At 41.2% G+C, this 24,425-nt stretch overlaps 1 protein-coding gene across 1 annotated transcript in view; it reads right to left on the bottom strand.

Annotated features, from left to right (window-relative positions):
* Positions 1–24,425, bottom strand: part of Dennd4c (DENN domain containing 4C) — a 103,252-nt gene that overhangs the window by 60,056 nt on the left and 18,771 nt on the right. Inside the window, 6 exon segments of the mRNA XM_051164023.1 lie at positions 78–144; positions 1,152–1,390; positions 5,429–5,598; positions 7,643–7,712; positions 10,428–10,680; positions 22,971–23,292. Coding sequence (XP_051019980.1) covers positions 78–144; positions 1,152–1,390; positions 5,429–5,598; positions 7,643–7,712; positions 10,428–10,680; positions 22,971–23,292 — 1,121 coding nt within the window.

The raw sequence follows: 24,425 nt of genomic DNA, 5'->3' as shown, positions 1-24,425 counted from the left end.
AACCTACATACTGCTTCATTTCAAACTCAAAGAACTTAGCATGAACTGACACGAATAGACTTTTTTTTTTCCATTACCTGTACGAGGATTCTTGGTCTTTGTGGTGAAGGGAAAGGGATGTTTTGCATAAAATGTGAGATGTGCCTAGAAAAGATTGTGAAATGAATAGCATAGTCATTCTTCTTAAATGTGTCTCAGACCTTAGCAAATCTTTCATTCCACTGTATTATCATCCCAATGGAAAAACCATTTATTTAAAACTGAGCTAAAGAATAAACTTTTGCCAAGCACAGTGGTAGATTCTTGTAATTCTAGTACTTAAAAGGGTTGGATCAAGTTGAAAACTAGCCTAGTCTATATATTGAGTCCTTGGCCAGCCTGCACTACAGAGTGAGACCGTGTCTAATAAAAGAAAACAAAACCCACTATTTTCATCAGGAAAACAATAACATAAAAATAGCTCTCATAAAAATAAATAAATAAATAAAAATAGCTATGTGAGTTCAAGGCCAGCCTGGTCTACAAAGCGAGTCCAGGACAACTAAGGCTACACAGAGAAACCCTGTCTTGAAAAACCAAAGTGAGGGTAAAAGTCCCTGAACTCAGAAAATAAGAGGCTAAGGAGTCTGCAGCCAGTCTGAGCTACAGGGGTTGCTCTGTCTGGGAACAAAACAAAACAAAAAAGACTTCATGGCTCCACATCTATTTTCCTTCCTTACAAAACATTTCCATGACAAAGAGAATTATGAAACATTCTGCCTCATGCTAAACAACAAAAATCACACATTTAATATCAGTTAATTTACCTTTCTAAATTCTCCATTAGTTTATAGAGATGAACACTCATTATACCTAGATCCTGTACTGGCCATTTACACAAAGCATGTGTATACATTCATTGTCTCAATTTCTGAAGACACACACATCTATTCCTAGAAGAGCTAATTCCTCTGCTGACGTCTCAAAACAGTCATTAGGCCATGTTTACCAAGACTCCAATTTCCAGTTCAAACTAAATGCTTCAGGTGACATGGGAACAAGTTAAGAGAGGGTGACTGTGAGGATCCTCTCCTTTCAACTCTGCGGCTAAGCTGGGCAAACGATGAAATGAGCACTGCCTTATCTCCACCACTCATCACCGACATACGTACTTTTCAATGGGAAGAGGTTGTGGTCCAGACACAGAAACTTTGTAGATAAACATAAGAAATTTCTTAAAAGCATCAAAAAAAGGCCAGTGTGAAAGCAAACAAATGCACTTGTTTGAATTGATGGGTTTGGAGACCACTTTTCTCTCCACAGGGGTCAACAGGCCCAGCTGTATAAGTTGTTTCTCTGTTAGAAGTTCTCGAGAGTAAGGTTCATAAAACTGGATAGCAGCTCCATAGACCTACAGCCAAAGAATTGTTGTAAGACTTGAGATAGTTTTCAAAATTTCATCTTTCTCTATACATTTCCACTTTTATATTTCATGCTGGAGATTAAACCTCAAACCCGAACATCTTAGGCAAACAGTCTACCAGAGCTACATGCTCTTTTTCTCTTTAAACACCTATTTTCTGGGATTATATACCAAACAGATAAATGAAATGAAATATCTCACCCCCAAATCAACCAAATTTTGATGAAAATTCATCCAGATCCTCGCATACACTGTAATTAAATATTTTTTATATTTATCTATTTTTATTTTATGTATATGACTACTCTATCTGCATGTATACCTGTGAGGGCATCAAATCCCAGTATATATAGATGGTTGTGAGCCACCATGTGGTGGCTAGGAATTGAACTCAGGACCTCTGGAAGAACAAACAGTGCTCTTAACCTCTGAGCCATCTCTCCAGCCCTCATAATTAAATATTTTAAGCATATATTTTCTAGAAGAAAGAAGAGGAGGGAGGGGGGGGGAGGGGGGGGGGGGGGAGGCGGGTGGCTTAGCAGACAAAGCATTTAACCTTGCAAGCCTGACAAGAGTCTAAATCGCCAGATTCCATAGTAGTAAAGAATTGACTCTGGAAAGTTGTCCTCTGACCTCTATAAGCCTGTGCAGCACACGTTCCTACACTCACACATGCATTTAAAGGCGGGTGGGAAACACATACACCTTCTTTTGACTTGTCACTTTTAACCACTCAGTGTATTTTTTACCTAACACTTACTCTAGAGAAAGCATTCTAATCACCTCATTCAACTTGTACTTGCTTGTACACCATTTTTTTGAACATGGAATATACAGAAAAATAAAACTGATCACATTTGTCATTTTTGTATGTACATATGTGAAGTTACATACGCCATAGCACATATACAAACCCTCACTTTCCACTTTGACACAGCATCTCTGTTATTTACCCAGATAACTGGTCTAACAAGCTTCTGGAACTCTCCTGTCCCTACCTCCCATCCTGCAGAACACTGGGGTTACTGATATATGCTACTGTATCTGACTTCCTGTGGGCTGTAGAGACTCAAGCTGAGGTCCTCATACCTGCATGACAAGCACTTAAACACTGCGCCATCTCCTCTGCCCACATGGTTTTCTTTTTTCTCTTGAGCTAAGGTACGTAAGCCTGGCTGGTCTGAAACTCCCTATGTTTACCAACCTGGCCTTGACTCGCGGAGATTCACCTGTTTTCCCACCTGAGTATTGGGATTAAAGGCATGTACCACCCACCTCTGGACATATTAACCACTGTTAAGAATACAACTCAGTGACATTAATCTTCACAATTGTGTGTAACCATCACCACTATCTACTTTCAAATCACTAAAGAGAAAGAAACTCTCTACTCTTTAAACAGTAACTTCTCATTTCTCCCACCCCTAAGCCAAATTATTGGTAGTTTCCGTTCTACTTTATGTCTCAATGAAATCACCCATTCTAACAGTACCTGCTATAGTTAGGGTCAGTGCTTATTCTGTGTCTTGCTTAGCATGATTTCAAAGTTCATCCATGTTATAGCATATATTTGAATTTTATCTCTGTTAAGGCTGAGTAAGTCTATAGTATATATACATAAAATTCCACATTCCTTTTACTCTTCAGTGGACACTTGGGCTAGCTAATAATACTGTAGAAACACTGGCATCCAGGTTCTGAGGGCCTAGGTTCAATTCTCTGGGTACAGTTCTCAGAACAGAACCACCTCATCAAGTAGTTAATTCCATTTTCCTTTTCAAGGAGCTGCCAACTGTTGTCCATAAAAGCAGCGTTCAAGGGGTCTACTTTCTCTACATCCTCAGCAACACTGACTTGTTGATTTTTGCTCTTACAGCAGCCAACCTAACAGATGTGATGAAATGCTACATTACCATTACTTTTGCTTCTCCAAACTACAAGAAGCTGAGCATCTCTTGCAAGCTCACTGACCATTTATGTATCTTTGGAGAAATGTCTATTTGAGTCTGTATAGTGGTCTGAGTAAGAATGGCCCTCCCAGCTCATAGATTTGAATGTTTAATCATCAGGAAGTAGCACTCCCTGAGAAGGGCTAGGAGGCATGGCCTTGTTGGAGGAAGTGTGTTACTGAGAGTGACACACTTTGAAATCTCAAAAGCTAACTTCTTTCTTTCCAGGACTAGACCCAGTTCTGCCCATCATTTAAATACTGCCATTTCTCAGGCTTCTCACCTAATTCTGTTGGTGTGAGCTACAGCCATCTCACCAACAGGGCACTCCTCTCTCTCTAGACAGGCATCATAGGCCATATTCCAAAGTTAACAGATGCCGGGAGGATAGTCAGTGAGTTAAAGCACTTGCCACACAAGCATGAGGGCCTGAGCTCAGATGCCCAGCACCCACATGCTAGGAACTAAAGTGTAATCTTCACTCTCTGCTAGTCTACTCTTTGGAATTCATTGAACCTTCTAACTCTATGTTATATTTTTATTTATTATCTTATTTTGTGTTTGTGTGTGGGTGTGTAGGCTTGGCTGGGATGGAATTGCTACGTAGACCAGACTGGCCTCAAACTCAAGAGATCCACCTTCCTCCCAAGTGCTGGAATTAAAGTTATGTACCACCACGCCCAGCCATATCTGCTTTTGTTTTTGTTTTTGAGACATATTTTCTCTGTGTACCCTTGGCTGTTCTGTCCTCAGTTTGTAGACCAGGCTCAACTCAGAGATCCTCCTGCCTCTGCCTTCTGAGGGCTGGGATTAAAGGCGTGTGCCACCACACCCAGCCATATCTGCTGCATTTGTGAATTTCATGTTTTACCCTTTTCTACATTTTAGAAAGTCTACCTTACTCTTCATTAATTCTCTTTGGGTAGTGACATGTGTGTTGTTGAAGCCATTTGCTGAAGGCTGGGCATGGTGGGACATGCCTATAATTCAACACAAGAGGCTGAGGCAAGAAGATCCTGTAAATGAGGTCAGCCTAGGCCACACAGTGAGTCCCTGTCTCAAAACACCAAAATGAAAGTCACTGAGTTTTAATTATACTAATTTATTTTTGTAATTTTAATTTTAAAGATTATATTTTTCTTTTTTTAACATATACATTTGTTAAAATGTATTGCACATGACTAAAACAAACTACATATAGCAGGGGGAACCATGAGATAATCTTGAGTTATATAAATGTTACATTCATAGGGATATGGCTATTTGTATTCGTCAAACTTGAAGTAAACATCTTTTTCCTCTCTTGTTGGGCCTAAATTTCTGAATGAATAAAGATCATATTTCTAATTTAGATCATGTGTTTTCTTCTGTCTATTCATGTTTTCTTCGTTCATTTTGAGATAGATCTCTCTGTATAGTTTGCTTATCCTGGACCTTGCTATGTAGACCAGGCTATCCTTGAACTCACAGCTCTCTCAGCTTGCCACTCTGCCTCCCAGTCCCTGGGATAAAAGGCATATGCCACCAGACCCAGCTAGATTACATCTTTAATTCACAATGGCTTTTGTATTTTCCTTTAATCATTTGAATGTCTTGAAGCTCTCATGCAGTTGTTTTATGTAATCCTGATTCTTCCCACAGTACCTACATCTTTAAGCCATCATCATAACTTTATTTTGAGACCCATGTTTGAGGGTGGGGCTGCCTCTCTCAAAACACTTTATTTTGATATTTAAGATTCAGGGATAACAACATATTATATAATCACAGTTTTCATGTTGACTTTTTAAATTTCCTCTAAACTTTATCATTTTAAAAAACTTGCAAATAAATAAAAAACATCATGTACTAAAAGTAACCCAACCCAAAGTCTGCCATGTCTAACTGTACAGAAGCTCTCTGGGTTGTGTAGACTTCAGGTGTGGTTACTTCTGACTTCTTACATTGGGAGTTGTAATATAAATGTAAATGTCTTTGTATCCAAATAATCCTAACATTCAAATAAAACATATATTAACTACTTTACAAAATTAAAATATGGAAAAAGCAGGTTTAATCAACAAGACACAAAATATACCTTTTCAGCTGAAGAACCTGTCAGGACAAACGTTGAGAAAACAGGAAGTGGATATTTGGTTTGAGGATCCCAGCATTCAATAGTGGCTCCCATAGGAAGGCAGAAGAGAGGCACGGATTCAGAGAGCGGAAAAGACTCATAGTCTTCCTCCGGGTATCGAAAAATCAAGCCTGCCAGGGAAAGGATAACATTTCATTTTTGAAAAGAACTTTTATATAAGTTATTCATGATAGATACTTAATAGCACATTGTAATGTCAAATTCCTTAGAAATACTTTTGTGAAATTTTAAAATTAATTTTGATATAACAAATTAAGAAAACCCAATCTATCCTTTATATGTTATCCCTGAACTTATAGTTAATTACAACATGAAAATGTATTAAGAATACTAATAGTCTAGGACAGCCAGAGCTCTGTTACATAAATTCTGTCTCCAAAACCAAAAAACAAACAACAAAAAAAGAATACTAAGGAAGACTGAATTCAGCCAATTTAATCACCAATCAACCCATTTTTTATCTAAATATGTCAACATCTTCTGAAGAATGGTAAGAAAGATGAAGAAAAATGTATTAATTACTTCAGTTAATCTTTGGTGGAAAAAAATCCAGAGAAGGGATAGATATTTTTAAAATGCAGCTGGTTGTTAGTAGCTCACGCCTTTAATCCTAGCACTCAGGAGGCAGAGGCAGGTGTATCACTGTAAGTTTGAGGCCATCCTGGTCTACAGAGTGAGTTCCAGGATAGCCAAGGCTACACAGAGAAACCCTGTCTCAAAAAAAATCGAAAAAAAAAAAAGCAAGGCCACCTTTAATCCCAGCACTTGGGCAGAGCTCTGTGTTCTAGGCCAGTCTGGTCTACAGAGTAAGTTCTAGAACAGCCAAGGATACAGAAAGAAACCCTGTCTTAAAAAAAAAAAAAGCAAGACAAGAGGAGTGACCTTGCCGCAGTGCTGAAAACTACAGTGTAAAAGGCACTCAGCATAAGGCCAAAATGGAGTAAAGTCTGTGAGACGCAGGAAGGAGGGGCAGGGAGCGGCACTGGGAACCCTAGCAGAGCCCTTTAGAACAAGGGAGCTGCACACCATCAATTAATTAGCCTCTAATACCACCAACATGCATAAAGCCCATTTCTAGGCTAAAAACTTGAAAGGAATTTTTAGTCAAGTTTAGTCTTCAAAACTCTGTATTCCAAAATATGTGTCTCATAATAACTACCTAAAAATCAGATTCTAAATACTTTTGCAACCTTTCTATAAATGTTTTAGGTTTGCGTACTGTCTTTGATACCATTTCCCTGTCAAAGAAAAGACTTCAAGGTATCATCTATGATAGACACATTACAGCAGTATATATTCTAGAACGACTCTGAATTTCCTATTAGTTGTTGCTTTTGGTTTTATATAAAGTAAATGGTTTAAGTCATTAGTATGAAAGGTTTTATTAGGACAATCAAGAGTTTTCAGATACGGATTTGCCTAATTTCCCTGAAATAAAATTTCATCTCAAAAACTGCATAAGCAAAACGTAACTGACATTGCCTCTTTCCACAAAGCATTCCAGTGTGTTTGTATCTGCTGTTTACAACTGGAGCGTACCTGTATTTTCAGACTTTATCCCACCATAGCAGTGAGATGGAGAAGTCACACTTAAATCTTTACAGCCCTTGGCACCTTAGTGTGCAGTTACAATGTGGCGATAGATTTCCCAAACACTTCCTGGCAGAAAAGTTTCTCAGGCCCTCCTCTCCTCCATATAGCTGATTCTTTGCACAAGACAGAAAGGAAGCAAGTCCACCTTTCATGGCAGGTAACATGTGGTTTCAAATCAGACACACAAAGATAAGAGAAGGAAACGTAAGAAGTAAAGATGCAGTTTGATACCTTTATGATTGCCCAAATACAAAGATCAAAGAACAAGCAATTTCCATTAAATTATTAAATCTATTAGTGTAGACCAAAAGCTTGGCGGTTTATGCCTCATATGCTTGCTTAGACAAAAGTCTAGATTTAACAACACACCAAAGGTGGTATTAGTAAATCTTACAGCATATATTTAAGAAACCTTCAGCCTTTGCATGTTAAAATTATAGATAATTAACAAATAAATTGATTCTACAAAGTACATAAGGGAACATACTTAGTCTCTTCTAGGCAACCCAGTGTTAGCATTCACCAGTTTGTCCAGTGGGGACAGATCTTCAATTCACTTACCAGCCTTATACGCTATTGCATTTGAAGCAGGCACAGACTTCTTGTAACACAGAAACACACTGGAACCCCACTGTAAAAGATAAATTGAGTTTTCAAAAAATAAACAAAAGTGAACAGGCAGAACCGATGATGATGAACGTCATCTAAGATTCTGATTATCTATCCAGACACGCCATTTAAAACTCAGTTGGCCAGGAGTAGTAGCACCTGCCTGCGGTCAGGACAAAGCCGCAGGAGGTGGTGAGCCAGAGGCCAACCCGAGTTGCAAACACGGGTGTCTTTCAAAACAAACAGAAAGAGTTGGAGCCAAGCAGTGGTGCTACACGCCTTTAACCCCAGCACTTGGAGGCAGAGGCAGGAGGATTTCTATGAGTATGAGGCTGGTCTGGTCTACAGAGAGCTCCAAGGCAGTCAGGACGACACAAAGAAATCCTGTGTCACAGAGGGAAAAAAAAGCTGGTTGTCTTAGTTAATTGTCCTTGCCTAATATGTGTGAAATCCTGGGTTTGACCCCCAGGGCCACATAAAGCTGGGCTTGGTGGTGCACACCTGTTACCTTGGCACTGGGAGGTGGAGAGGAGACTGGGAGTTCAAGGTCTTCCTTACCTACATAGCCACTTCCAGACCAGCCTGGGACGGGACACATGAAACACCATCTCAACAACGACAACACTAATAAATATTTTAAGTTAAAACCTATGGTTACAGGCCAGGCTTGGTGGCGCACACCTGTAATCCCAGCACTCAGGGAGGCAAAGGCAGGTAGACCTCTGTGAGTTCGAAGCCAGCCTGGTCAACAAAGTGAGTCCAGAACAGCCAAGGCTACACAGAGAGAATCCCTGCCTCAAACAAAACAAAACAAACAATCATCCCCACCCCACGAAAGAAAAAAAAAAAAAGTCTATGGTTATAAGGGTAGGAACATAGCTCTGTGGTAGAGTTCAATTCCAGCACCCAAAAGAATTGATGAGACCAGCGGGCTGATGACTCAACAGGCAAAGGTCTTCATCGTTAAGCCTGACAGCCTGAGTTCAATCTTCAGTATCCACATGTTGCAAAGAGACTCAACTCTCAGAAGAAGTGATCTTCTGTCCTCCAGGTGAACATGTGCATGGTGATGTACACACAGAGTAAAATGTACTTTTTTTTTCCGAGACAGGGTCTCTCTGTGTAGCCTTGGCTGTCCTGGACTTGCTTAGTACACCAGGCTGGCCTCAAACTCACAGCGATCTGCCTGTGTCTGCCTCCCGAGTGCTGGGATTAAAGGCATGCGCCACCACAACCTGGCCAAAACATAATTTTTAAAAAGCTTATGGTTTTGTAATCACTCAGAGATTACTAGTCCTTGAAAGAAGCCACACAAAGAAGAAAGGACACTAGAGCCCAAAGTAGGAAAGACTGGGTTCCCTTGGGGTTCTGAGGTTATCACCTCTACTAATAATTATGGATGGATGTATCTCTGCCTATCTTCACAATAAATCTGACCCAATGATAACTGTTAGTCTCATAAAACTATAAATCAAATGTGTATACCCAATTCCTTTCTTCACAATTCTGTGTGCTTATTTGAGGCAGGTCTCACTCTGCAGCCCAGATTGGCCTGAGAATGCCCTATTCCACCAAGGTTGGCTTCTGAATTTCTGACTCTTCTGCCCATACCTGAGTGCTGGGATTATAGTCATGTCTGAGTTTGACTAGCCCTGCCCAAAGAAAACACATAAAGCCACACGCCAAAAGTTGGGGCTTGAGAGATGGCTCAGATGTTAAGAGCACTGACTGCTCTTCCAGGTCCTGAGTTCTTTTTTTTTGAAACAGGGTTTCTCTGTGTAATCTTGGCTGTTCTGGACTTTCTTTGTAGACCAGGCTGGCCTCGAACTCACAGGGATCCGCCTGCCTCTGCCTCCTGAGTGCTGGGATTAAAGGCGTGCACCACCACGCCCAGCCCCAGGTCCTGAGTTCTATTTCCCAGCAACTACATGTTGGCTCACAACCATTTATAATGTTATCTGATGCCATCTTCTGGCCTGCAGGTGTACTTGCAGGCAGAACACTATACATAATGAATAAATAAAAAGCTTTAAGCTGGGCATGGCAGCACAAGCCTTTAATGCCAGCACGTGGGGGTGGGGGGTGGGGGCAGAGGTTGTGGATCACTGAGGCCAGCCTGGTCTACAAAGCAAGTCCAGGACAGTCAAGATAACATAGAGAAACCCTGTCTCAAAACAAACAAAAAACATAAAAATCTTAAAAAAAAAAAGAAACCCAAAAGTTAATAAATCTCAACATTGATGTAACAGACAATATTAAGATAAGTAGACATACATAAAATCTCAAGCTTAAATTATACTTTTTAGTGTGTCATGAGAATATTAAAAATTATAATTTATGCACATTAGAAAGACATAGTACTCCATGATAACAGAGCTAGTCTAACATGTATAAGGCCCTGGCTTGATTCCCAGATCCACAAGTCTTTTAAATTAAAAAAAAAAAAAATTGAGGAAATAAAAATATAAACTAGAAGCCAGGCACAGCAGTGCACACCTGAAATACCAGCACTAAGGAGGCAGAGGCAGGTGGATCTCTGAGTTTGAGGCTAGCCTGGTCTACAAAGCAAGTCTAGGATAGCGAAGACCACACAGGAAAACCTTGTCTTGAAAAACAACACACACACTATACATATGTATTATAATCATAAAGATATAAAAATAAACTACAGAGCTAATATTAACCTTTTGGCTTATTTCCAAACAGAAGTTTGAAAAGGAAGCAACTTTGTTCTTACCATGCCAGAGTTTAAGTTTTTATCAACTTTGCAGAAAGTATGAGGAGGGGTTTCTCCTTTACTGGTTATAATAACACAGATATCAGTTACGGCTAAGGAACTCTGGGACCGAACTGGAGGGGCCCTTCGATAGGTGATGAAGATTCTTTGAGAAGTCGTTGAACTGTTGTTGACGTTGGCACAGCGACCGTAGGGCGTGGCTTGGATCACTTCGCATCCTGGAATCAGTCGTTCTTTCCCTTCATAAAGCACTCTGCACGGCAGGAGGAAAGGGAGAGAGAGGGATTGAAGGTTAATGCTCTTTTCTTCCTGAAATGAGTGAACAAAACTTTAGTCATTCCTGTTGTTCTCCAAACTTCAACCAGACACCAAAACTCAAACCAAACTCCCAAAAATTTGGGAATTATAGATTGCCGAATTATTTTTCAAAAGCTAAAACATGGTTTAAAAAGCAAAAATTGGATTGAACAATTCGATTTTTATTAAAAGAAACATAAGAAGAGGGAATACTACAGATATCTTCAGGTCAGGCTCTAAAAATTCTATGGCATATTCAGGTGGTTTCAGGAAAGTATCCTTCTCAATTCCTGCCAAACTTTTATCTTTAAATATCCTTAGACCAGCCAGGCGTGGTGGCACACACCTTTAATCCCAGCACTCAGGAGGCAGGGGCAGGTGGATTGCTGTGAGTTCAAGGCCAGCCCGGTCTACAAAGTGAGTCCAGGACAGCCAAGGCTACACAGAGAAACCCTGTCTCGGAAAAAAAAAAAAAATCCTTAGACAAAATGAGTCTCACTTACTAGGGAGACAGAGGCGGGATGACCTGTTAGTTCAAAGTCAGCCTGGTCTATACAACAAGTTCCAGGCCAGACAGGGAGACCAGAAACAACAAGCCCACCCATTCAACAAAGGATAGTACCAAGTCAGCAAAACGTGCCAAGTATTGAGGCATGACGCTGACACACAACAAATCCCAGTTCAGCCTGGGCTACAAAGTGAAAGACTGTCTCAAAAAACTGAAACACTCTGGTTTGAGAAGTGGCTCAGTGGGTAAGGGCACTTACTGCCAAGCCCAACCTCAGCTCTGATCACTGAGATCCACATGGCAGAAACAGAAATGACTACTGTAGGCTGAACGTCACATCTACCCACACACTCACACACATATTTGCACACACACTATGTGTTTTTAATTTCAAAATTAGTAATTTCAAAAAAAGTAAGTAAAAAATTACACAAAATGTGAACAAATCTGCAAATCATATAAAATAGCACAATTTTAAAATGGACACACAACAGGAGATGGTGGCACACACTTGTAGTCCCAGCATTTATGGGGTTGAGGCCACCTGGGTACACAATTAGGCTGCTTTGGGAAAATAAAGGGGGCCAGATATGATGGTGCACACCTTTAATGCCAGCACTCAGGGGGCAGCTCTACATATGAGCTCCAGGTCAGTCAGAGCTACACAGTGAGACCCTATTGTAGGGTCTACCTACACATAGATGGGGCTGAGACAGATGGCTCGGTGGTTAAGAGCACTGCATCTCTCAGCAGACTCAGATTGGATTCCCAGCATCCCCATGGTGGATTTCAATCATCTGTAACTCTAGTTCTGTGGGATCTGATGGCCTCTTCTGGCCTCTAAGGGACCAAGCACATATGTGGTGCACAGACATACATGACACAAAACACCCACACACATAAAAAAATAAAAAATAAGCAAGTAAAAATTTCAAAGATAAATAAACAAAAGGACATAATGATAGATGACAGATATATGAGAACTCCGTTATCTCTGCAGTTTCTGTATAAAGTTAAAAACGTTTTAAACTAAACTGGTTTTTGCCAGGACTTGGGATGCTGAGCGGGCCTGAAAGCTCTTGACAAGACTGGACTGTGCACCTAGGCCATGTCTTCAAAACCAAGTAAGTACTGTTTTAAAAAGAATGCGTGGGCCGGGCGTGGTGGGCGCGCCTTTAATCCCAGCACTCGGGAGGCAGAAGCAGGTGGATCGCTGTGAGTTTGGGGTCATCCCAGTCTACAAAGCGAGTCTAGGACAGCCAAGGCTACACCACAGAGAGACCCTGTCTTAAAAAGCCATTAAAAAAAAAGTATGCTTTAAAGGAAATGTCCCTATTTTTTAGAAGTAAGCAAAGACTGTGCCAGACATTCAAAGAAGACATGCAAATAGCCAAAAGTACGGGGGAGCTGCTGAGATGTCAGACAACACGAGCACAAACCAAACCATGAGCTATCACTTCATACTCAGTGAAGACGTCATCAGAAAGATAAGGGGCTGGGTGTGGTGGCACCACTGGAGGCAGGGCAGGCGGACCTTTGTAAACCTGAGGCCAGCTTGATCTACATAGTACGTTCCAGGACAGGCAGGAAGAGAAAGTCTGTCTCAAAAAAACCAAAACAAAACAAAAAGACAAATAAGGGGGCTGGAGAGATGGCTCAGCAGGCAAGAGCACATAGGTCCCTGCACTCATGTCAGGTAGCTAATAACCACTATCATTCTACCTCTAAAGCTGATTCCCTTATCCTGACCCGAGAGCATCTGCACATACATGCACACACACAGACATACATGTATGCATGCACACACATACACACATATGTATACAGGGGAATATGCAGAGATACATTTTAAAATTTTTATTTCTTGTGTGAGTTTCAAGTCCTCTTAAACTGCAGTTATAGACAGATGTGAGCTGCCAAGGGGGTACTGGGGATTGAACCCGGGTCCTCTGGAAGAGCAATCAGTGCTCTTAACCACTGAGCCATCTCTCCAGCCCCAGAGATATATTTTTTAAAGATAAGCACTGGTGAGAATATAGGAAAAATGAATCCTCATACACTACTGACGAAAAGTACCTGATTTAGAAAACAGTTTGATGGGTCTTCAAAAACTTCTATAAAAGCAAGCAGTCTACTCCGGGTAAATAATCAAGACAAATGAAAACATAACTGCTTCTAAAATCCTTAAAACAGCCAGAATGCCGAGGGGAAAAACCAAATGCCTACTAACTAATGAAGACAAACAATATCAAAGTCCTTAAGAGAATACTGTCCAGCAACTGCAGATGAAATATATGAAAAAGCCCACCCTTGTAAAGTGAAGAAAGCCAGTTACAAAAAAACGTGCATAGCATGACTACATCTACATGACATGTTCAGAAAAGGCCAGTGTTCAGAGGCAGAAAGCAGAATGGTGGGTTCCTAAGATTAGAGAGGAGCAGGAAGTGTCTGCCACTGAGGAGCAGGGGTTTTGGGGGGAGACAGAAAGGTTCTAAAATGGATTACATGGACAGTTGCACAAGTCTCTAATTATACTTTAAAAAGCCACTGAGCAAATGGGTGAGTAATAAGTCAACTTTATCCACAAAAAAAGCTCTTAAAAGGCCAACCAAATATTAACACAGTCTTAGTTAGGATTTTATTGCTGTGAAGAGACACCATGGCCATGGCAACTCTTGTAAAGGAAAGCAATGAACTGGCACTGCTTACAGTACAGAGGTTTTAGTTCATTATCATGGCAGCATCTGGCAGACACGGTGCTGGAGAAGGAGCTGAGTCCTACATGTGATCCAAAGGCAGCAGGAGACTGACACATCCTCCAACAAGGCCACACCTACTCCAACAAGGCCACACCTCCTAACAGCACTACTCCCTATGGACCAAGTCTATGGGGGCAATTCCTACTAGAGCCACCAAAAAACGAAGACTACCAAGGCCTTGAAATGTAAACCAAGACTGTATCAGCAACTGAGTGAGCAAAAGCAATGAGGGGCTGGAGAGGCGGCTCAGCGGTTGACGGCACATTACTACAAGTTAGGTTCCCGGGACTCATGCCAGGTAGCACCCCCCTGAAACCTCAGCTCTAGGGTTTCCAACACCCTCTTCGGCCCCCTCAGGCACCTGCATGCACATGTCACACACACGCCACATGTGAATTAAATAAACCTTCAATTTAAAATTTTTAAAATAATAGGTCAGGCAGTAGTGGCACAAATATTTAATCCTAGCGGTTGGGGGACAGAGTTCAAGGTCAGCCTGGTCTACAGCATGAGTTCCAGAACAAGCCAAGGCTACACAGAGAAACCCTGCCTCAAAAATTAAATTAAAATAAATATGCAGAAGCATAACCATGTAGGGTTGGGCCGTAAGTCTGCCATTTTTTAAAACTTATTCAGTAAAGTGTAACTTTGTCTTTTCTCCTACCTCTCATTTTAAAAAATATTTATTTAAGTCAGGCACAGTGGCACACGCCTTTAATCTGAGCACTTAGGGGGCAGAGGCAAGCATCTGAGTTCTGTGAGACAATCCTGGTCTATAGAGTGAGTTCCAGTTCAAGCAGGGCTACACAGAGAAACTATGTCTCAACCCACCCCCCCCAACACACACAAAATAAAATTTAAAAATATTTTTATTTTACCTGTATGAGTGTTCTGCTCACATGTATGTCTGTGCAACGCATACATGCAGTACCCATGGAGACAAGAAGGCGTCATATCCCCTGAGACTGGAATTACACTTCTTTAGACTAAAGCAATTCACAACTAGCATTGCATAAGACATTAATACACATACAAAAAAAAGAAAAAAAAAAAGAAAAAGAAAAAAAAAGAAATAGAAAAAAAAAAAACAACCTAAGATTTAATAAAATAGATAATAATGCTTTGTTGTTGTTTTTGTTGTTATTTTCCAAGAAGGTTTCTCTGCATAGCCTTGGCTGTCCTGGACTCTCTTTGTAGATCTGTCTGCCTCTGCCTCCCAAGTGCTGGGATTAAAGATGTGCCCTACCACACCAGGCTAATAATACTTTTTTTAAATGCATAAATATTAACCCAGTATAACAGCATATAAACTTCTAAGTTAAAGAAAAGAAAATTGGCACATGGCTCTCATTACAGACTCAAAATACAGTCTTAACTCTCCAACTAAAATATAAAGACTGTCTGGATTAAAAATAAGACTCGACTGTTTGTTGCATGCTAGACACTCAAAACCACACAGATGGAGAGTGAGATGATATAAAGCAATGCTCCAAGAAAAAAGAGAGTGCCTGTACTCCTACCTGTCAGGGCAGACTTCAAGCCAAAATCACTCAGAAAGATCAAGTTCTTACATACGATCAGAAGGGACAATCTACCAAGACGTAACAATTACAGAGCTGGGGCTGGAGAGAAGGCAGCAGCCAAGAGTGCGTCCTGCACAATCCTTAGGACTAGAGTTCATATACCAGCACCCATGTAAGAGGCCAGCATCCCTCACACACCTTGGAGATGGGCAGAAACAGGAGGATCACCATGACTTCCTGGCTTCTAGTGAAGCAGAGAAAATACAAGTTCCAGGTACAGGGAGAGACTCTAGTTTTCAAAGTAACAAGAGGAAAGGGATACCCTCTTCTGGCTTCCATAATGTAAGGAGGAGCACACAAGTACTGAAGAAACAGACATAATTCCACACAGATAAACAGAAAAATGAATGAATAAACAGAATCATTATAAATACCCAATTTCATTAAAAAACAAACTACTGAACAGAAAGGGACAGGTAAGTCCAAAAACAATAATAGAGGGTACTGAAATATTGTACTCTCATCAATAGACACATCAAAGCAGCAAGCATCAGATTATTATTTTTTAATTAAAGCTAGATTTTTTTCTTTTTTTAACTTTTATTGGAGGTCTATGATTTACACGTCATGCACCAAGATCCCTCTCCTCCCCCCAGTAAAATAAAACAAACAGAAAACAAAAAAATCTTGTCACAGCAACTATAGTGTATCATGCAGTATAGCTTTTCGTTGATAGATGTTTATTTTCAAATGTTCATTGCTACAAGTCATGGGTCTGGTTTGAGGCCTACACTATCATTACTAGATCCTCAATGGGACTGCTGTCGGATATCCCGTTGTTGCTGTGTGTCAAGGAGATTCTTAATCTTTGAATCTGCAGGTCCGGCCCCTTCACGTGTTCCAGCAGGTCATACGTGGGATAGATATTGGGGTGAGGTACACTCAGAGGCCTGGATCAGGTCCCATTCCCCTGTCCTCAGGGCAGGGCCTGCTCTCCTGCTCCCCTGTCATCAGGGCAGGGATGGCTCTCCTGCTCCCATGTCCTCAGGGTAGGACCCACTCTCAGGGCAGGGCCGGCTCACCCACTCCCATGTCCTCGGGGCAGGGACAGCTTTCCAGCTCCTGTGTCCTCAAGGCAGGGCAAACTCTCAGGCTCCCATGTCCCCAGGGCTGGCTCACCTGCTCCCATGTCCTCAGGGCCAGCTCTCCTGTTCTTGTATCCTGAGAGTCAGCTCTCCTGCTCTCATTCAATTTGCCAGATTGTTGCTGGCTATCAAGGCCTGGATGGCCTCCTACACCTGTAGGTACTGGATCTTGTGGGCCATCAAGCAGGTAGCAAGTGGAGGCCCCTCAAAGTCTTCGTTGAACAGCTTACTGAAACCATTGATGTTGGCCCAGCCCAGCTTCTTGTCCCGGGGAACTTGTTGCTCTGTTGATTCACACCTCCCGCGTCTCAGGTTCCATCGCCTGCTCCATCTGCCATGGGCCCCTGCCTCAGTGCTGCCCCTATCCACTTCTGCACGATCCAGCTCTTGGCACTGAGCTCTCAGTATGGTCCTGTGGTGGCTGTGCAGTCACTGCTGTTCTGCAGATCAGATACAGTGTGCAATCGACACCATCTTGGATGCTCTCAGCTTGGGTATTTCTAATACACTGCACTAAGTGTTTCTTCCCAATCAGGCCACTCTCAGGGGTGAACATTTCTATGTAGCTCTGGATCACAATCATCCTCTTCCGAATGCATTGAGGACCTCATCTTTTGAAACCCCCAGACCCTGCATCCACTGCACACACAAGCATCAGATTTAAACTGTACCATAAATCAAATTAAAAATTCAGTTGAATATTATCCAACATGTTGTATAATATTCATCTCAGCATCCCATGAAAACCTTGCCAATACAGAGCATATTTACACCACACAGCAAATGAGTGTATATGTGTCAGAGTCACTCTATTATGTAGCTCTGGCTGTCTTGTAACTCACAATATAGACCAGGCTAGACTCAAACTCACAGAGATCCATCTGCTTCTGCCTCCCAAATGTTGGGATTACAGGTGTGCACAACCATATCTGATTTATTTTTAGCAAGTATTAACAATACAAAAATTGAAATAACTTCTTATATTTCATCAGACTGTACTAGAAAAGGGGGGGAAATGTGAGAAATTAATACCAACAGGCTGGCAGTAATCCCAGCATTCAGGAGTCAAAGCAGGAGGATCAGGTCAAGGCCAGCATAGGCAGCATAGGAAGTTCCACACCAGCCTGAGCTACATAGTAGGGCCCTGTCTCAAAAGAACAGGGGCTATATATGTAGCTCAGTATTAGAATACATGAGACCACCATGTACACTGCTTTGGATTAAATCCCCAGCACCTCATCCCATACTCCCCAAAAAATGAAATAAATAGGAAGTAAAATCAATAGTAATATACACTACAAACACAAAGATATCATACAATATATTTTGAATATTTTGAACAATTACTGAGTCACTAAAGAAATCAGAGAAGCAAATCCAAAAAATTCCTAGAATCAAATGAAAACATGGGCTAGGGTGTAGCTCAGCTGGTACAGCATTTGCATGTACCATCAGTTTGTCGCTGCATAAACCAGGTGTGGTAGCAAAAGTCTTAATTCCAATACTGGGAAAATAAAGGCAAGAGAAAAGAGATCAGAAGTTCAAGGTCATCCTCCCCCCACAAAGCCAGTTTGAAACTGTCCTGGGATACATGATACCCAGCCTCAAAAAAGAAAATAAAAACACAACTTATTGCTAAGATGAGTGCCACATACCTGTAACTCCACACTTGGGAGACTGAGGCAGGAGGACCGCCATGAGTCTGAGATCAGCTTGGGCTATATAGTGTCCTGGCCAGCCTACACTACCAGTGGGAGTGGGGGTAGGGAGTAGTACATACAATTTACCAGCCTTTGGAATATAACAAAGGTAGTTCTAAAAGGAAGATAACAATTATGTGTTGGAGTACACGTATCATATACTGTACACACACACATATACTATATACCCAGTATACAGGTACGTCTCTGTATATTCAATTGTTGATTACTAAACCAGCAGAGAGCTAAGTGCTAGCCTACTAGCTGGATCTTGATATTGCTATTTCTATGGCCCATCACTGGTCTCATATTTTGTTAACGTTCGTCCATCCCCACTGCCTATTTGATGTAATAAAGAGCCGACGGCCAATAACTGGGTATAAAGTGGAGGGTGGAACTTCCAGGAGAGAGAGAAAACCTGGAAGAAAATATTAAAGGCTGGAGATTTGCCATCAGAACACAGAGCTGAATGGACAGATGTGAACAGGAGCAGAGAGGCAGAGCTGGCCATGTGGCAGGACATAGTGCCAGCTTTAGTAGGGTTAAGCTAGAAAGCTGGCTGAAACACCTAAGCTTTAAAATATTAAAAAGCCTCTGTGTCATTATTTGCCTGAAAGTCCCATATAGTTATGGGTTCTATATTTAAAAATCAGAGGCTAGTAACATGGCTCAGTGCTTGGTAAAAGAAGGTCTTTAGACCTGAGTTTGAGCCCCAGACCCCATGAGGGCAGGAGAGAACTGATTACCATAAATTGTTCTCTAACCTCCATATGAATATTATGGTATGTGCCCAGCCACACATGCACACAGCAATACACAACACTAACTAAATACATTAAATAATAGATAAATGGAGCTGGGCATGATGGTGCATGCCTTTAATCCCAGCACTTGGGAGGCAGAGGATCGCTGTGAATTCCAGGCCAACCTGGTCTACAAAGCAAGTCTAGGACAGCCAAGGCTACACAGAAAAACCTTGTCTCGAAAACAACAACAACAAAAAGATAAATGTAATTAAAATTGGGCCGGGCAGTGGTGGCGCACCCCTTTAATCCCAGCACTCCGGAGGCAAAGACAGGCAGATCTCTGTGAGTTTGAGGCCAGCCTGGTCTACAAAGCGAAACCAGGATAGCCAAGGATACACAGAGAAACCCTGTCTTGAAAAACCTGAAAAAGAAAAAAAAAATTTCTCAAATAATGGTACACTCTAAGAACTTAGAAAAGCAAGAACAAGAAAAACGTAGCAGTGCACACCTGTAATCACAACACTTCAATTTTTTTTTTCTTGACTTTGTAGATGAGGCTTTGTAGATGAGGCTGGCCTGGAACTCACAGTGATCTGACTGCCTCTGCCTCCCACGCAGACTGCTGGGATTACAGGTGTGCGCCACCACTGCCCAGCTAATCACAACACTTGTAAGTGGCCAGTGTGAGCCACAGAGTGAGTTTCACAGGCTGAGCTAGAATAAAATCGGTTGGCTCCCTGGAATCCATGGTGAAAGGAGAGGACCAGCTTCTCACAGCTGTCTCACAGTTGTCTCACACCACAGGACCAATGCAACACATGAGTAAGCACACATGTACGCACACTGACAGAGACAGGCCACTAATGCCAGAATTCAGCACAGACAGGCATATCTCAGTGAGTTCCAGGACACCGAGTGCTACCCAGAGAAACCCCGTCTGTGAAAAAACAAACAAACAAAACAAAAACCAAACCACAACTTGATTACATTACAGGAATGCACGAAAGGTTCAAAATATGCGAATCAAATAAAGCACAAAATCAAATAAATGATCATCACAATGAATGTTTTTTAAACGCCTTTTCCCAAATTTGACATCCCTTCATGACAAAAGCCCTGAAGAAGCCGAGCGTAGTGGTGCATGCCTTTAATTCCACCACTCCTGTAGCAGAGGCAAGTGCATCCTTGTGAGTTCCAGGCCAGACAAGGCACCATATTAAGAGTCTATCTCAAAAAAACAAACAATAACAAAATCTAAGGATAAATTCTAATAGGTACTCTTTATATAATAAAACCAGAGTCAGCATTACACTGGGAAAACGTTGGAAGCATTTCCTATAAAACCAGACAAGGGGCATGAATGTCAACTCCTTTTCTCTCTAATACAATTAAGTGTAGAACCTATACTACCCAGAGCAATATAACAGAAATAAATAAAAGGGATACAAATAGGAAAAGAAGGAGTCAAATTATCCCTATTTGTAGGCAGTATGAAACAAAACCGGACATAATAGCACAGGCCTTGAACCCCAGCACTCAGGAGTCAGAGACAGGCCGATCTTTATGAGTTCAAGGCCAGCCTGGCCTACACAGTAAGTTCCAGGACAGCCAACCCTGACTTTGGGGGTTGGAAGGTGAGAAGAAGGCTCCGGAGGTAAATGTACCTACTACCAAGCTCAACAACTTGAGTTTGATGCCAGGAACCTACATGGTGGAAGGGGAAGAGAACCAACTCCTTCAAGTTATTCCCTGAGCCCATATGCACACTATAGTGTGTGAGCACTCACCAAACACATCATTCTCACACCCTTGAATACAACAGGACAGAGCAGAACAAAAGCACAAGACCAAGGGAAATGTTTGCAGAGAGCATCAGGATCAATGGGAGGGATGTAGGGGCAAATGTGCCAAGTGTATCACACACAAGTGTAGAATGTCACAAAAACAAACAAAAAGGTAAAAAATATAGCATTTCTGAAATTTTATAGTTTTTGGTTTGGTTTGGTTTTGGGTTTTTTTTGGGGTGGTTTGTTTGTCTGTTTTTCTAGACAGGGTTTCTCTGTGTATCCCTAGCTGTCCGGGACTCACTTTGTAGACCAGGCTGGCCTCAAACTCACATTCAATCCATTTGCCTCTGCCTCCTGAGTGCTGGGACTAACAGCATGCACCATCATGCCCGGTGAGTTAATATTTTTAATGTTAAAAACTACAAACTAAGTTTTTAATCTAAAAACTTTTCAGTTAACATAAGGAATAAGACAAAACAGTAATTTGACAACTGCTGCTCAGCATTGTATTAGAAGTGCTAGCCACAGGAACTGAACAAGAAAATAAAATTATACAAACTGTACAAGAAAGTAAAAGTATGTACACTTGCAAGTGGCATTATCTTGTATTTTAAATACAGCAGAACAAAGCACAAAGCAGGCTCATGAACTAACAGAAGTTGGAGAGCACAGCACTTACATACATCCCCCACTCTGATCATCCTAGCTTAATGTAAACACAAAGAAAATTGCATGTTCTGCATAAACAAACGAACAGAACCTAAAAATACCTGTCAGTGTGTTCTCAAATAGCTCAATATCTACAATTCGTGTGTGTGTGTGTTGTGGGTGGGGTGTGGTTATGAGACAGGCTCTCAAGTAATTCATTACAGTAGTTGTGTAGCCAAAGCAACCTTGAGTCCTGACCCCACCAGGATCACATGCAAATACCTCTATGGTACCTCTACCATCAGTTTTTACTAGGGGTAGTTATAATAAACATGACACTTCAATATAATATCCACACGTGGTAAATCACCAGGAGATTATAAAGGTAACATCATTTTTCATAGAAAAAAAAGTCAACACAAATTTTTGAAATTAAACTTTTTGTAGCAGTTACAAAGACGGTATCTTAACTGACAATGAACCAAATACTTCACAACTATTGATATATTTTTAATGATTTATTTATTTATACTTATGTTTATATGAGGGTGTCAAATCCCACTGAGTTAAAGGCAGCTGTGAGCTGCCATATGGGTTGTTGGAATTGAAGCCAGGTCCTCTAGAACAGCAGCCAATGAGTGCCATCTCTCCCGCTCCCCACACAGCTATTGAACAAAGGGTGGGATTTTGTTTGGTTTCTTTTAGGGGGTGGGGTGTTGTTTTGTTTTTTTATTTTTTCTGTTTTTTGAAGACAGGGTTTCTCTGTAGCCCTGCTGTCCTGAAATTCACTCTATAGACCAGGCTGGCTCAAACTCAGAGAACCACCTACCTCTGCCTCAAGAGCACTAAGATTAAAATCTATGCCAGCACTGGCTCTCTTTAAAAAAAAAAAAAAAGAAAAAGCAGTGCTGGGAAGTGAACCCAGAATCTTGTATATGTTAGGCAAACCAGGCCTATCTCCAGTCCCCAACTTAGAAAGGAAGAGCCAGAGGAGAAGACTTCCCCCTCCCCAATATTTGACACAGGATTTCATGTAGCCCAGGCTAGCCTTGAACCTGGTATATAGACAAGGATGACTTCAAATGTCTAATCCTCTTGCCTCCACCCCCCAAGTATTTGGATACAGGCATGAGCCATCACCTTTAGCTCTCAAATATATAATATTTTAAAAAGAGTACCCTTTTTTAAAGGTGCTCAGGTTTATAATCATTTCTCATCCAGCATATTTTTGTATTATCTTACATAGACAGTGCCTCCTATCACAGCTCTTCATATCTAAGAGTAGGTATAGATAGACAATAAATCCCTGAACTTAATCTTTAAGTAAAAAAATAAAAAAACTATCAGAAACTTCAAATTTCTACTATGTACCTTTTTCATCTTTCAATAAATCTAATTCCCTTTCCCATAGCAGAAGAAAGTGATCATACCCAATATCTGTAAGGGGCGGCTTATCTCTCCCTCTTCGGTAGCACAGGAAAAGCTCTGGGCTCTTCAGACTTCCGTAGTTCAAGTTTGCTTGCAGTGCTGAGGGAGTGGCCTCAACACAGGTGTAACCTTCGGGCACAGTCTCCCCAGCCGATTTGATAATAACTGCAATATCTGTGATTGGAGCTTTAGGGCCAGTTGATTTACTATCTATACGATTTATTTCTTGATCCAAAAGAGTGGATGTATCAGTGAGTCCTGCCACAACAAAGTAGTCTGTCACTCTTGGTCCTTTGTCTTCTATCATGACTGCTGCTCTATTTCCTAAAAGAAAAGAAACAGTATCAATGGTTGGAAAGACATCCTTGAGTTAGGAATATTCAACTATCATACTTCGCAGACTTGTAATCAAACTTCATTCTGTAGGATTTGATCATCTTGTTAGCTTTTACCTACAGGGTCTAGGACACTTGCTCCACAACTATATTCATTTCATGCACCTATAGCTCTTGTTTTAATACCATCAGCTGTGTGTGGTAGTTCAACCTGTAATCTCAGCACTTGGAAGGCTAAAGCAGAATTTTGAGTTTGAAGCCAACACTACACAGTGAGATCCTATTTCAAAACCTGAAGAAAGGGGCCATCAAGATGGCTCAAAGGGTAAAATAACTGCCCCAAAAGCCTGAAGACCTCAGCTTGATACCTGAAACCTGTAAGAGAGAATCAGCTCTCATGCAGGCTGTGCTCTAACCTCCACACTCACCAAAGGGCATGCACACATACATGCACACACATGCACACATACATGCACACACATGCACACAAATACAGTAAAGATTTATGAGCTGTTGACCTAGGTAATACAATGGATGAATAATAAAATGATATGAAATTTTTATGAGTAAAAGCAACCAGACAAAAAAGGATACATATGTGATTCTATTATTATTATTATTATTATTATTATTATTATTATTATTATTATTATTATTATTATTATTATTATTATTATCATCTTAAGATAAGGTCTACTACATACCCCTGGCTGGTGCAGAACTCACTATGTAGACTAGGCTAGCCTCAAAGTCACCAAGATCCACCTGCATCTGCTTCCCCAGTGCTGAGATTAATAATATGCCTGGTCCCATATAAATTTTAGAAACTGTTTGGAGAGATCACTCAGTGGTTGGACCACAGGCTGCTCTTCCAAAGAACATGGGTCCAGTTCCCAGCACCCACATGGTAGCTCAAAACCATCTGTCATCCAAGTCCTAGAAGACCTGATGCCCAGTTCTGACTTCCAAAGGCACTACATTAATATAGTACAAAGGCATGCGTGTAGGCAAAGCACCCAGGCGTGGTGGCCTATGGCTTTAATTCCAGCACTTGGGAGGCAGAGCCAGATGGATCTCTGAGTTCAAGGTCAGGCTGGTATGTAGAGGGAGTTCCAGGATAGC

Source organism: Acomys russatus, chromosome 2 (assembly GCF_903995435.1).
Source record: "Acomys russatus chromosome 2, mAcoRus1.1, whole genome shotgun sequence".
Lineage (NCBI taxonomy): Eukaryota > Metazoa > Chordata > Mammalia > Rodentia > Muridae > Acomys > Acomys russatus.
The sequence above is the reverse complement of the archived record's forward strand: the minus strand, read 5'-3'. Positions and strand labels throughout refer to the sequence as shown.